The sequence below is a fragment of the Natrix helvetica genome (assembly GCF_964273705.1).
Source record: "Natrix helvetica genome assembly, chromosome: 2".
Lineage (NCBI taxonomy): Eukaryota > Metazoa > Chordata > Lepidosauria > Squamata > Natricidae > Natrix > Natrix helvetica.
In genome coordinates, this window is record NC_138552.1 from 184,373,011 (window position 1) to 184,389,133 (window position 16,123).

The following is a 16,123-nucleotide window of genomic DNA, read 5'->3' on the forward strand; positions in this document are numbered from 1 at the left end:
ATTGTCTTCCAATAGATTCAAATCAAACTGAATCATGCTTTTCATATTTTGAATTCAGACCAGATCTTGGTTGACGCATACACCCTTTGTTATTATACTTTCCTCCCATATCTCTCTAAATTGTTTATATAACAAAATCTAGATTTTTTCATATTCTTCCTGTGCAGCAGATTGCCCTAAATGTATTTTACCTTAACTGCTTGTTTGCATTTTTCATCATGCCTTTTGCATTAAAATAATAAACTTTGAAGCTTGTATAAAAAGTAGGATATTTATTATTTATTTATTTATTATTCACACTTATAGACCGCCCCCTCTCCCGGAGAGGACTCGGGGCGGTGTACAGTCACTAAAATACGTTGTAAAATACATACATAAACAGTTAAATAATTAAATACGTAGGTGAAGGAGGTTGTGAGACTGTAATAGAATAATAAATATAATACGTTAAAAGCCTATTAAAACCCCAAACCCAATTAAAATAAATGAATCCCGGGAGGTAAAACTAAGAAAGTGCCAGGCCAGCTGATTGAAATAGGTGATGTATTTTAGAATAAACATTAATAATAATCTGTTATTCATACACATTTAATAATTATTCCTATTTTTCCATTAATTATCAAAGCTTATAAAGATAACAGCAGGGAGGTAACCTATTAAAATAGTAATCTACATCAGAGGGAATACAATATTTATTGAATATCACAAATAACTTGTCCATGGAAAGGATCACTGTATTTCATTAATGAAAAGCCAAGTTGCCATTTATAGGTTTTTTTGAGCATGCTGTTTATCTTTTTTGTGTAGTCCTTTAGTAAAAGATGAAAATATTAATTTACTTTATAACACCAAGTGTGTAATAACACAGAATAAACAGTATTTTCACTTAACTCCTTTGCTTCACTATTGTGGCTGAATGTTTCTCTCCTCCCACCTGCCCTGTGTATTTACAGGCACATTTGCAATATTTGGGGGAAAGCTAAACAAGCAGCAGTCTCTTGTTCATATGCCTCCATATCTATAGGCATGATAGATCTACAGATTCCTTCTACATACATGTGCTAGATGTTAATGTCAGTACATTAGACATTCTTAGAAAGACTACAAGAGATGAGATTCTGAGTGCACAAAGGGGGCAAGTGTTAAAATACAAGGATAGAGAGATAGCCATCCTGAAACAAATCCCAAAGAAAGTTAGAGATAAAAGAAAAAAATATTCGTCGTTAGCGAAGAAATTATACCAGAAAGGGATTTGGTTCAGGTGGCTTCTCCCAGAAGGTATGTTGATATTCTGGGAGGACACTAGAGTTAGAATTAACACAACCATGGAGGCGGAGGTCTTCATGGAAAAAAACAAAGTGCTCCTAGATAAAACCGATGACACCACACGGGATACACAAGACATGGGAGGTGCCGGAGCCTTGCTGGAGGGGGGAGAAGAGGCAACACCGAGAAAACTTAGATCACAAAAGTGAATTAGAAAAATAATGCAATTGCTAATACAGAGAATTTTTTCTATTTGATATAAAATAGATTGAAATTATTTGAAGATATAAGGTAAAAATATGCTGTCAAAATATTGCTAAGTAGTGAATACTTAATGTATTAATAAGTGAAAGTTGTGAGAATTGGGGGGGAGTGCCATTTCCTGCATAATGTAGCTGTCAAAATTTGTAACTTCATCCACCATCCCCTTTCCTGAAATTTTCTGTAAAACCAATTTAAAAAAATTTACAAAAAAAAAAGACATTCTTCACAAACCGTAAGGTTTATCTTGAAATTAAACAATTACATTTTAGAATCTCATATATGTATGTATTTGCATGGACAATAAAGTGGATGCAGAATATTTATAGGATTGCTGAACATATAAAAGCTTTTATGTATACATTTCTATTAAATATACCTGATGGTAGCAACATATTTAATGCATTTTCAAATTACTAAAAACTATTTCTAAAACCTTCTGCCATTCCATAAGATCAAGCTATTCTGAAATGCTAGGAAAATACATGTTTCTACTAAAATTTAATTATTTGTAAAGTACATATCTGTACAATATTAGACAAGTACATTTAGCATAGAAAATATAAATTGTTTCAATTCTTTTAAAGTTTTTATATATAAAATTATCATTTTCTAAGCTTCCCCTGAGTATAAGCAACAAAAATATAAGATAACAGTCTACTAATATTTCACTCCAAATTCATTGTGTTTCTTTATTATCAATATTGCAACTACTGCTAATTGAATCTAATATATTTGGTTTCAATGAATTGTCCTATAATGTCTGTTTCTAGAAAGAAACAATGTAGTGACAGACCAGAATAAATCCAAAATGGAAAAGTAACACACCATTACTAATCTACTAAATAAAATAAATGGAAAACACAAATGTGTGGTTAGCCAAGAATCAGATCAAGCAAAGTGCCAGATAACTAGATTCTGGAATCTTTCACAGCATAGAGTTCAAAATCTATTGCTCAAATCTTTCTGGGATTTGAACACCATTTTAAAAATAATGGCATTTGTCCTAGTTGACCCCTCCACAGAAACAACATTATAATACAGGTTGGACTTTGAAGAGCAAAGAATTATACATTTTTCTTATACTATTCCTAAAAATAGAACAGCTTTGTATAAGTTAGTGCGAAAGAAAAGAAAGGTTAATTCCCAGATTATACAATACAGCCAATGTTAATAAAGGAGAATATTTGTAACTCAGGGTTAAAATTAGGGGTCCTTGGTGCTCTCTAATCTTTGTACTAGCAATGATGATGTTACATTTGGGTAATGAAATGTCTGCAAAAAACCAACCAGGCTCAAGGACATTACTCAATCCTGAAAAATGGGTAAGATTAAGCATCTTCTATATAATGGCCATGTGTTAGCAATTGTTACTGTTATTATTTTTCTAGTTGTTTTTGCATTTAAAATGGCATAATAAACTAGTATTGCTGTCTAAAAAAAATCAACATTGGCCAACTTATGAAGAATGAAGGACTTGATAATACTCCCCAAACGTTGAATAAATCTAAAATCTCAGCTGGTATTTTTGGTCCCAGTTGAGGCAACACGATTGAGGTATACACAATTATGCATGGTGCAGATGAAGTAGACAAGAAGCTATTTTCTCTTACCCCAAATTCTAGAAGCAGAATTCACTCAAACTGAGCCCTGGAAGAATCAGAAATAGTTTTTTAAAAAAAATATAAAGCATAATTTGGAATTTGCTACAGTGAGATGCGCTGGCAATCTGCCTGGCTTGCCTCAAAAGATTGGACCAATTCATAGAAGTTCACGGGATTAAAGGCTTTGGTAGCAGCATGGCTCCACTGAGACTACCTACAGGAAGACTAATGGACTTTCTTGTGCAGTGGCTTGGCCACTGTGAAAATAGACTGCTGGACTAGATGGTTAGTTTGATCTAGAGCAGGGATAAAAAACCTTTTTATACCTACCGCCCACTTCTGTATCTCTGTTAGTAGTAAAATTTTCTAACCGTCCACCGGTTCCACAGTAATGGTGATTTATAATGTAGGGAAAGCAGAGTTATAGCAAACCCCTACCGCCCACCATGAAAGGTGGAACGCCCACTAGTGGGGGGTAAGGACCAGGTTGACTGCCACTGATCTAGAGGCACTGCTTATATTCTTATGTACACTTAAAGTTCTTATCTCCTGTGCTCTTCTTTCTTGTTGGACCAGTAGCTTTCAATAAATATAGAATTTTAAGTTATGAGGATGAATATTTTAAGTCAGTTACCATAGCCTTTCAATTTGAGTGCTTATCTGTCAATACCTGGGATTATCAACACTAGACCTTTCTAGAATAACAGAATTTTATTATGTGATAAACCTCTTGAAGAATACAGTTCTATTGCCTAGATTCAAAATCTGAGATGAAAAACATGCTCGTGATTCCTGTTATAAATTTCAAACTCTTCTGATACAAGTAATATTGTGATTTATAGGATTTCTAGATAGGTTTCCATGTTTCTGAGGTTAGTGTGATATGTTGGAACAAAGGAAAGGAGACTGATTGTTTGTATATATGTGAGTTTGAGTTTTTATATAGTCGTTGGTGCATTTATTGCCTTTATTTCAGTTCACTGGAGTGGCCTTAGTTTAAGAGTGCTTGGAAACTCTCAATTTCTTTTTGATGAGAGGACAAACCCCCCCCTCCCCGTTTTTGCCCTTTAAGAAATAATTCCTTTCCCATAGCATTTTCACCGTTCTTAAAATATATACCGTAGTCCCCATCCATCAAGATACTGTAGTTGCCTTCTGTGCTATTTAAATAATGCAACATTTTTATGCTACATAAATTGCAACATTTAAAGTGATTGATGCACTTTTTGAATTCTAAATAGTAATATTTATGTCTTTTGTTGTACATCCAAAAGCATCAGTTTATGATAGAAAGGACGAAAATGCCAAGTCTTCTTTCAGCTTCACGGGTTGTTCAATTGTTTGTCACATGGGTCATTACTGTAAATCTGTAGGCCAAGTTTATGCATTGTAATTATGCACAAGTGAACCAAGGTTCTTTTGAAAAGATGGCTTATTTGTTGCTCTTCTTCATGATAAAATCGCTTGCATAATTCATGATGACAAGGAGATCTTAATAAGCAGGAAGAAAAGTTCTATGCAAATGAAGTTTTTGAAAACCAAAAAGAAAGTACAATTACAAGAAGTTGTTATCAAATGATGATTCATATCTGCCCCTAGTCTCCCAAAGTAATAAGATGAGCAGAACAAGTCAACAGAAGTGAATCTGCATAACACACAATCTATGTGTACAATCTGCTGGTTCTAAACAGTGTGAAGCACCCCACTAGATTATCTGCTAGGAAAGAAAATGATTTTTATTTTAAAAGTTTCCTTTTTGAGAGTCTTCACATGATACCGTCATAGTACATTTCACCATTTAATGGTGGTAAGAAGGCAAAAGTATGTCATTTTGTTGTCAGAAGTATATTGTCTTTAATTTTACTGTTGTCTTGAATTGTTCTGAAAATGGTCTGCAGATTTTTTTGGGGGTGTGTTAGGTGCTGATACATGATAGTAATTTGGTAGCCGAATATCATATCGAAATCCTTTCCCTTGGCTCACTCTGTCGTTCAATGCATAGAGTTTATCAGCAATATCATTTCCAATCAGGATTGAAAACAGACGTGAGATGAATCGGTGTTTTGCAAAGAGTAAATACAATTGTTTTCTCCTCCACGCCACATAATGACAATCTGTTTCGGCTGTAAGGGTTACCTGAAAGACATATTCCCGAATATAGGGAAAGGGAAAAAAGAGAAATTGATATTTTTAACATTGTGCTTAAAAAACCCAAAATAAAAAACGAAACAAAAATAAAGACTCTTCCTTTTCTTTTATTGTCTTATCAATGAAAATTGCAAAATGGTTTATTCCTGACTTTCATTCTAACTCTTCTCCATTTATAGCATTCTTTGCTACAAATATATTTCTCTTACTGGATAAGTTATCCAAGTGCAAAAGCTACCTTTCTTTATTGTATTTCTTTTTCAAAGACAAGTTTATCCAGAAGAGGTATATCCTTAATTTGGGCATTCTATTAAAAGAACAGTACTTCTGGTAAACACAGAATTCATGCTGAATTTTGCAGACAGCTCTTCTCCTCAAATGAGCCATTAAAATGAAGGTTTATTGTGTTTGTTCTACTTACACTGCTACCAGAGGACAAGCCACTGACATAAGGAGCTAAAAAGCCAAAACATGAAAGCAAAAGAGAAAGGGGAAGGAAATGCAAGCAAGAAAGGAAGAAAAGACACATGCAGTTTTTCCCGTTTCATATACATGGATTTAGTTACTTGATCCAGCATTATAGAAATTCCTTATGATCATATACAGAAAATTATCAGCAAAATACTCCCTAGGTACTGAAAAAAATTGTTTAGATTTTTATTCCATGCTTTGTTTTTTCCATTGGTCAATGTTTTAAATTTTCCTTGGCTCCCTTACTTTTGCCTCATGTCCAATAACAAGTGTTGTCAGTGGACATTTCCCACCCTAGGCAGAATGGCATGGAACTAAGGCCGGGTGCCAAAAAGTCTTCACAGACCAAGTTGTTTTTTGAGTCTGAATCTAAAGGAACATTCTGAGGAAGCTCTTCACTCAAACATATGGTGCAACAATGGCAGATGGGGCCACACCTAAGCAGCAAAAAGGAGCACTTGGTTCACTCAGGTGGAAGACTAATTTTTACATATATATCTTGTTATATAACACTTCCTTTACCATATCAAGAAAAATATACACAAAAGAAAATTAAGCAATAAAAAATCAGCAATTAAACTTATAAAAACAATCGTTTTAATCCCCCCTGAAGGATGTCTGTATGGAAGTACTGTAGAGCTATGTGGTTTATGAAAGAATATATTCAAACTCATCTATACATAACCTAGATGAATGGACTGAAGTAGAAAATATTATTACAGTAAGCATCTGAAGAAAGAAACTCTAAAGAGTAGGCGCCACTCAAGAAAAAGCCCCCTTACTTGAAATTCCTGAATGATCATCAACATGTCCTGATATACCCAATAAGGTCTCCCCTTATAGTCTTATCCTATTCCCAAATCAGTATTAGGAAAAGTGGTCTGCCAGTTAACTTAAACACCATCTTAGATGGCTTCATTATACCTGTTAAATGGCATTGAAACAAAATGCTATTGTTGCATGACGCAACATAGCTGTTAGGGAAGAGAGGCATGATCACTCATTTTAAATTTCTGCAAACATTCCTACAAATAGGAATGAAACCATGAAAAAACAATTCGCCGTTTCATTTTTGAATTAAGCATTGCTATTCAAATCAGGGCCAGACTGATAAAGCGGTTAATTCACCCAACTAGAAACTCTGAATTCTGTTCCTGCCTTAGGCATGAAGCCAGCTAAGTGACCATGACCCAATCACTCTCCCTCAGCCCTAAGAAGAGGGCAATGGCAAACTACTAATGAAAACCATGGAACAAAAACTTGAGACGATCCAGCGAGTTGGCAGGAGTCAACACTGACTTGAACGTGTATGCGTGCATGTACCCACACACCCACACAGAAAGAGAGAGAGGGGGAGGGAAGGAGGGAGAGAGGGAGGGAGGGAGAGACAGACAGACAGACAGACAGATAAGACATATATTCGAACCAGGAACTATCTGACATGAATACATGTCACATCTCCTGCAGTCTTATAAATTGAAATGTGACAGTCATCCCTACAATCTAAAGCATGCTATGTATGCCTAGTGATAAGGAGAATATGTTATAGAGACTGCAAATAATAGACCTTTTTCCATTTATATAAGATTAGAAAATAACATCAAAAGAATAACTAAGGAAAGCTTTGAAAACATTCCTTTTGGAATCAGTATTTATGGTCACAATTGGGACTGGAATTTACATTGCTGAGTGCTGTGATAGCAAAGTATGTCATCACATGCCCACATCACTTGGTAACAATAATCCCAGCATTCTCCAGTCCCTTCAGTAAGCAAAGTCAACAGGTTGTTAGGATCTACCTCTATCCAAGGCTTTCCAGGTTTGATCCCTACTAGCCCTGAGCCTCAGATATGGGACTGCCTCTCTTTCAGCTCCTAACTGCCTCCTCTCCTTCATTTCTATCCTTTTGGCCACCCTGTACCTGCCCTTTGGGGCAGCAAGCAGTCCCAGAATCATGTGGCTTTGGAGCCAATGGCTACAGGATGGCCAAGGGACTGCATGGTGCACTGAGGCTGCAAGAAGTCCCTGACCCACAGCATAAAGCTTCAGCCACCAGACTGGTCCAGTGGCATGACACAAAACTACTTTGTCCCGACAAGCTGCAACAACATGGCTCAGAGCCTTGGTAGCAATTGTGGATGCCCTCACCATTCTGACTCAAGGCCCCTGTGCATTCAGCTGTTCCAGCTGACCTCCACCATCTTCTTGCTCCTGATGTTCATGAGATGTGCCTGCCCTGGTCTTTTGCAAGTAAACAATGTGAACTCATCTTCCCCAGGTCTTGTGAGGGGTCTAGGACAACTCGCCATGGCCAACTTGCTGCAGAACAATGCGTGCAGGTTAAAACAATGCAATAAATGTTATCCACCACTTTCTTCAACATTATTTCCATTGACAAAAATGGAAATACTGTAGAAGAAACAGTGGAATGGAATGCATGGAATTGTTCCACGCGACTTGTTCCACAGAGTTGACCGCATCGAGTTGGCCATAGTGAGTTGTCCCATTCCATTTGTGAGAAAGCTGTAACATTGGCAAGAAAGCCTTTGTGGCCAGCAGATGCCTGACAAAAGGTCAGGCCAGGCATGTTTGGTCAGCAACAGAAGCAATGAGATGGTAAATGTCAGCTTGTGTGACATGTAAGGCAGGGGCGAAAAGGGCGTAGATGGGGAGGGTGGTAAATAGGGGCGGAGTTGAAGCACCCCTGTGGTACTAAGTATGAGTAAGCTAACAAGCACTCAATTTTGATCATGTGCCTGCAGGGGTATTTCAGTGTCCTTAACTCCGGACACTGGTCATAAGTCCTTTTGTTCAGTGCTCTTGAACTTCAAAAGATTGCTAAACAAATGGTCCTAACTTAAAGCAGCCCTAATACTAGAAAAGTGGTTTTTCTGGCACTGCAAGTCACTCTAGATTCTGAATATTCTATTAATTAGAAAACTATGACTTCCGTTGTCAGCATTAGCTGCTAATTCAAGTGGCAAGTAGAAAAGAAAATGTGTGGAAAAGCCAACCCAGAAAGTGTTTCTTTTTCAAAATTACTGAACTAATATTTTGCTTAAACTTTCACATACTTTACTCTGCTGGCATTTTCATTAATTATCCTAGCATTTGGCTCCTTCTTCAAAAAAAAGTGATGGTAATACAAATTCTTAGAGCTAGGTCTTAATCCTAAATTGGGTATTTCCTGGAGTATCTGTGGTTCAGTTCTGGAAAAGGAGAGTTTTATCTCATAGTCACAGAAGTTCCCTACCTGAAAAATGCCATCTTCGGTGGGTCTTAGTGAATCCCATTCAGGTGAATCCAGAAATTGAAGAGGGAAAATATAATGCAGAAATTCCCCATCCACCGTCACGCTAACTCTAATAAAACAGATCAATTTGTGTTAATAAGTGCCAGCAAAGGAAAAGTAAACCGATGCCTAGGTTTATGTACAGGAGTGAAGAATGTTTAAATTTTGAGTAATTTATGCCATGTCAGTGGCATTAAAGATTTTGTCTTATATTGGAAGACCATCATTTTTATGCTTAATATCTATATGCATTTAGAAATAAAATACATTTATTTATAGGCTTTCAGTTCATACTAGGAAAAACATATGGAGTGGCAATTTCTGATGCAAATCCCCCGCCCCCAACCCCGGAAAACAATACCAAGTCACATCTTCTTAATATTCTTGAATGTCCTTGGAAATTATCCAGTAAGCCAGGGATCCTCAAACTTTTTAAACAGGGGGCCAATTTGCGATCCCTCAAGATTGTTGAGGGGCCGGACTGGGTGGGTGGGGATGGCTAGGTGGTCATATGACTGGCTGGGCGTGGCTAGGTGGTCATGTAATGGTGGGTGTGGCTGGGTGGTCATTTGACTGGGTGGGTGTGGCCAATTTAGTAGTCCATTAAACAATACACACAAATGAAATTAATTTGTTATACTCCTGGGGGTGGAAAGCAGGTTAGTGAAGGGATGTGGTTGCCTTGGGGGGAGGGGTGTACGTCTCCCTCTCCCCCTCCCTCTCTGGAGGCTGGGGAGCCCAAAAACGGGCCCATTTTTGGCCTCCTCTGCCTCCAGAACCACTCTGCCCCCCAAAAATGAGCTCATTTTTGGCCTCCTGAGGCCTCTGCACATCCCGTTTTTGGCCTCCTCGCTCTTCAGAAGGGGGGGGCAATGAGTAGGTGAGGCAATATGGATGGGGCAGCCGTGGTCCCTCGTGGGCTGGATTAATGGCTTCTGCGGGTTGTAGTTTGAGGATCCCTGCACTAAGTATTCAAGAAAAGCACAAACTCAGAGAGAAATAAACAACAGCAAAGGTACAAAATAGAAATCATGGCAAAAAAATTTTTACAGAGTTTCAAAGACATTCGTTTTGTGAGATAAGCCTGGCTTGTCACTGCAGTGCCAGAAAGATAAAAATGCCATAGAGGAACAATGAAAATGGCTAGAAGCTGTCAAGGATTTTCTATCTGTAATGTGCTACATGGATTATCCATTATGTAGAATTCACAGAATTTCTGTGAATAAGAAATGGGAAATTACAATAATTCAAATTCAGATAGAGTAATCTTGTTGAGGGTTTATAGATATCATCCTAAATAAAATTATCAATGTTTGGTGACCAGATTACCTGTACATTGGAAATAAGTTAAATTCCTTCTGTTAAACTTGTAGAACTGTTAAATGTTTCCCACCACTATTGGAAACAGATGGCTGGACTATGGATATTTCACAACTGCACCCAGATCCTGTTTATTCATACACGCACTCTGTAAAATAGAGTTGTACCCCATCAAACTCAAATCTGTTTCAAAAATTAAGACCTTTACTGTCTCTGGCCATACATAAATCACACTTATTCTGGTACAGGCAGGGTAAGGGTACATTGTAAGCCTTCAGGGTTTATGACACATAAACTAACCTGACCTTAATATTCTCATGTTTACCACTTTGATACAAAAAGTGTGAAGTTGGGGATATCATTTGCACTAACTGCCGTGTTTCCCCAAAAATAAGATAGGGTCTTATTTTCTTTTGACCCCTGAAATAAGCGCTTGGCCTTATTTTCGGGGAGATCATATTATGTTTGAGGTGCAAGAGGCGGTGAGCATGGTCACCTCATGGCTGCTGCTGTGTTGCAATATTTTTGGGGAGGGCTCATTTTGGGGGGGAGGGCTTATTTTAGCGCATACACTCAAAAGCCTGGTTGGGCTTATTATCCGGGAAGGTTTTATTTTCGGGAAAACAGGGTATATGAGCTAAATTATGTACCCTTTTCACTATACCAAACTTTTTTTCCCCATTTTAATGATGTAATTTGGAAAGGCGAGTGTGGCTGTTTTTTAACCAGCACCATGGTTAGGGAATTCAGAATTTTTTAAAAAAATTTGCAGATGTATTTCAGGTCTATTGGTCTATCTTCTATTCTACTTTGTCTCTTTTATGAACCAATTAAAAACAAAAATTATTAATCAATTATTTGAAAAGATTCAATACTCAGCTAATCCAAAGATGATCCCCACTCTGATTTTGGTACAAAACAAGGGCACATGAAAATAACTTTTACATTCGACCTGTAATTTCTCCAATGTTCCAGAACATGGATGAAAGAAAGAAATGAAATTGGGATAAATGAAATGTTGCTGCAATAACTGATCTGAAAATGTAGCACTCTTTAATGAAATTTAGGAGATTAAAATGAATACAGCCCTCACGTGAAACATATAGAATATGTTCCAAGAATAAGTGCTGGTCTTAAAGTTCCAGATATATTTTGAGAAGAAATCCAATTTTTTTTGTTTTGAGAATTATTCAAATTAAACAAAACACAACACAAACAGCAGAAATAGGGGCTGGCAGGGCAGATACAACAATTTTAAAAGGGATTAGCCAGTGAAAAATGATAAACACTGAATATACAACATTCTAAGTCCTAGGAAACCTATCCAAAGTTTTGACCTTCAGTTTTTTGTTTTCAGTATCCTTAAACTTTTCCAATGCTAAAGAAAAAAGGAGTTTTTCTCAAGAAGATAAATCCTGCCACAATTAATGCTTTCTTACATATCCATGGTCTGATTTGTTTTAAACCACTACAGCAGCTTGTTGACCTAGGAACGTTGTTTACACTTAGTATTAAACTGTCAAAACATTAAACACACTCTGTTCATTTTGAACAGGTTGAAACAATGCCAAGGAGGCCAAAGATCTGGCATTCTTCAACCTTTTGTTTGTAAAGAAAGAAGGAGAGATAAACATAATACAAACCTTCCTGACAAAAGTAAGGAGAGCTTGTCAATTGGAGTTTTGCCTTGCATGGCATAACAATGCTCCTTCTCTAGTGTAATAACTTCTCCACCACAGCAAAGGACAATTTTTCTAAAAACAGGCAAGGAGATCCCCAAAGGCTGGAACAAAGCATTGTAAAGCTCCTGAAATTCTTTGTCAAAAGCAACACTCCGTATTTGGTAGGTTACATAAATAAACTGTACGAAGCAGATCACAAACAGGATAAAATTCCATGAGAAAATGTCAGCTGCACAGACATGTAGCCATGACCACACAGATGAGCAGAGAAAACCCAGCCCCAGCAGAAAGAAAATATAGAGCAGGCCAAAAAAGCCACTTCCGCCCATAAAGCCAACCACAAACAAAATGCTAGCTAAATGATAGATCGATCCTTCGGTTTCTGACTTCCAGTTCATGCAGATTGGGTGTGAAAATACCAAGCTGTCCCAAAAGCTTGAGTTGTCTTCCATGGCTGCAATATCAAATTAATCACTGTCTCTGTAGTTTTGCATTTTCTGTCCTGAAGAGCTGCTATAAACATTCAGGCACCAGGGTAGTTTGTCTCTTTAGAAATCCATACTCTTCCACATTGATTCTTATTACTTTCACATCTTCTTTGTCTAGGAAAAAAAAAGAGGAGAGTGAGAGATGTACAACATCACAAAGACGCAGGGAAGGGCGGGGAGGGGGAGAGACAACACCAACAAAATATTTGCATACTTAAAGGTATTTTCCTAATATTTTCACAAAGTTGCAGGATCCACTTTTCAGAACAGCTGAATGTTGATTCGTTGGTCATGACAGGAATTGACCAACAGATTGTCACCTCAGCCAGAGATCTGGGCTAAGAGAAAAAGACTGGCTCGAAGTCACCTGAATAGCTTTCGTGCCTAAGCAGGACTAGAACTGTCACTCTCCTGGTTTCTAGCCTGGTGCCTTAACCACTAGACCAGGGTGTCAAATTCAAGGTCCAGGGGCCGAATCTGACCTGTGGGGGGTGCTTAGATCTGACCCATGAGGCCACCCCGGAAACAGCAAATCTGTCAGGCCTGTAGTTATGTTTCTTTTAGGATCTTTGACCTGCCACACTTTCTAATATTTTCCTATGCTGTTTCATTAGTGTAGTAGTTGGTAGGGGGGAATAGAAAGGAGTAGGATTGTGGAATGTATTGTTGTCATTCTTTTCTAGAAGCTCAAGGTCATCTTTTGTCTCCGCACCCCGACACCTGACCGGAGGCAGAGGGGTGTAGATGCCAGCATGGAAGATGATGATTGGAACATATGATGGATTATGGGGTGTGGGGATAAGATCATGAACTTTCAACTGGGTGGAATTCCAGGAAGAAGATCAGAGTTGGAATTCCATAGCACAATGCCAACATGCCTGTATGATTAAATTGGAACTTTAAGGATGATTCTGCCTTGGTCTCTGATTGATTTCATGCATGGTATTTGGAATGCTGACATTATGTCTGCAGTGCCTCTGGCAGAAAAAACAGAGATGAGGAGGGCCAAGAGTGGTCCTCCTGAATTCTGTTTTTGCTGGCAGAGGGTTGAAGGAAGCTGTTGCAGCTGAAAACTGAGCTCAGGAGTCATTTTCACTGGCAAAGTGCTCAGGCCAACAAAGTGCCCCTGACACAAGTGCCGTTGAGCTGGCCATGCCCCCCCTGGCCCCCTGAGATCAAACACAACCCTGATGTGCTCCTCAATGAAATTGAGTTTGACACCCCTGCACTAGACAAAACTAGCTCTCAAATGCTTGCATAAAGTGAAACATTTAAATCCAGGTTTTTTATATTCACAGGAATGCTTTGTTGGAAGAAATGTCCTTCTGGGTTCGGCTCCAAGTGTGGAAAAAGACACTGGAGACATGGAGGCTGCTTGAAAAGATGGTTTTAATGGTGGACAGGACCACATGGCTTGAGTCCTGAACAGAAAAAGTGATCACATGCTTCAATGTTGGTGGAGAAAAAGAGAAGAGAAGGGAGAGAAGCTGAGTCCCTGGTTTTATGCCCCCTCTGGCCTTTGATCTTGATCTTGTATTCTGATTGGTTGTCAGACTCCCATGAGGCCATGCAGGAGCAACTCTCTAGGCTGCGTTTTGAATCCAGGTTTGGTTGAGTTCTCAGATGCCATGTGGTGAGTTGGGTAAAGGACCAATATTATCATGCCTTAATCCAGCGGTTCTCAAATAGTGGGGCGCGCCCCCCTGGGGGGGCGCGAGGCTCCGTAAAGGGGGGCGCGAAGGCTCCCTTTCCATCTGGGTGCAACGGCGGCGGCGTGGGCGAGGCATAATATATCCCGCCTGGAAGTGGCAGCACTTCGGACTGTGGATTTTCATTGGAGCCGCAGGCTGGAGCTGTGCAAGAAGCCTGCTCGGGCGGGGGTGGGAGGGAGGGAAGCATGGCTGTCCCAGGCTTCCCTCCCTCCCCCAACCCCAGCCCAAGCAGACTTTTTGCACAGCTCCAGCCCGCGGCTCTGATGAGTCTCTGAGCAGTCCCCAGCGCTGCCACTTCAAGCCGGGATATATTCTGCCATGCCCTCGGCGGCGTCTTTATGCAGGTAGCTCGCCTCCCCGCCAGCAGCTCCACCGCCAGGATTCCGTCTGGAAGCGGAAGCGCAACAGCCGCTGTTGGGGAAGGGACAAAGGGGCGGCGGTCGCCCGATCTTGCCACCGCCACCCCTTCGCCCCTGGTGTGCTGCTGCTTCCAGCTGGGATGCTGGAGGAGCTGCTGGCAGGGAGGGAGGGAAGAAAGGGAGGAGGGAGTAAGGATAGACAAGCAAGAGGGAAAGAGGAAAGAAGGCAAGCAGGCAGGAAGGAGGCAGAAGGAAGGAGGGAAGAATGGAACTGGAAGGGAGGCAGGGAAGGAGGGAGGGAGAAAGGAAGGATAGGAGGATAGGGAAAGAGGAAAGAAGGCAGGCAGGCAGGGGGAAAGAGGAAGGAGGGAACTGGAAGGGAGGCAGGAAGGAAGGGAAGGAGGAAGGGAGGGTGGAAGGAAGGATAGACAAGTAAGAGGGAAAGAGGAAAGAAAGCATGTGACTACGGTGGGAGACGAGGAAAGACCGGTGTGCTATGTTATGCAGAGGTGTACTTATAACAATTTTATAGACAAATTATACTATTTACAGTCGCGGGGGGGGGGCGAAATGTTTTCTTCTTCCTAGGGGGGGCATGACAGAAAATAATTGAGAAGCACTGCCTTAATCCCATCACCTTGGAACTGAAGGGGAGAACTCTTTATTACGTAAAGTGAACTAGCTCAGGCTTTAATGGCTCATTGACAAAGGGGGATAGGCAGGGAGCTATTCTGTCTTTATAATATGTTTCTTTTCAGATCCAGAGAACTATTCTGCCTTTTCAATATTTACTAGGATATTTCATTTTTCTGGGAGAGGGCTGGGTGATAACTTCCTACAGCTTCTTGTGCGGTTTTCTATTCAGAAGCACCCTAATGGAAAAAGGGATAGACACTATTTTTCCCCTAATGTTCACCTCCTTCTAGAGCTACAGCACCATATCCCCTACTGTTCCAATTATCTAAAACAGATTTTGAAGAGCATAGAAGATTGCAAGGAAAAGAGGAACTGATAAGTACTGTGGATCTCACCACCCAGAATCTTTCGTTAAGATCAGGGCCTCTTACTTGCCAAAATAACATCTCTGTTCTAGGTGACCATTTGTAGATATAACCTCCTATTTTCAAGGACTAAGCAAATTCTATTTTAATAGCAATTTAATTCATATTTAGATTATTATAGTTCATGCTTCTAATATTTTCACAGTTCTGCCCTAAATACGATTACCCATAAGTAAGGCGTGTCAAGCTGAATCACTCTTTCAAATGAACAGTCATGGATGTGGATATAAATGCGAAGTGTTCAGAATGTAGTACTATATCTAAATTAATTATGCAGATTGCTGTTATATAGTTTTATGCTTACATTACTCTAATTGAATAGAAAAACATTTTTGAAACTGAGTAGAATTTCAAGTAGCTTATGATATTGCAATTTAACATTCAAAATTACATATAACTGCCATATTATAAATAATCTAATGAGTACATCAGTTTTTAAATAAACCTATCATTCCTGAA

At 39.2% G+C, this 16,123-nt stretch overlaps 1 protein-coding gene across 5 annotated transcripts in view; it reads right to left on the reverse strand.

Annotated features, from left to right (window-relative positions):
* Window positions 1-353: 353 nt before the first annotated feature.
* POPDC3 (popeye domain cAMP effector 3) overlaps window positions 354-16,123 on the reverse strand; it is a 36,897-nt gene continuing 21,127 nt past the window's right edge. For 4 of the 5 annotated variants that reach the window (XM_081943708.1, XM_081943707.1, XM_081943706.1 and 1 more), the window contains exons 2-4: window positions 12,006-12,646; window positions 9,004-9,112; window positions 354-5,267 (exon numbers count right to left, since the gene is read on the reverse strand). In XM_081943708.1, the coding sequence (XP_081799834.1) occupies window positions 4,992-5,267; window positions 9,004-9,112; window positions 12,006-12,496 (876 nt within the window). In that variant the 5' untranslated portion in view covers window positions 12,497-12,646 and the 3' untranslated portion in view covers window positions 354-4,991. The remainder of the gene's footprint in view (window positions 5,268-9,003; window positions 9,113-12,005; window positions 12,647-16,123) is intronic. The other variant, XR_014174572.1, reaches the window with a different exon arrangement.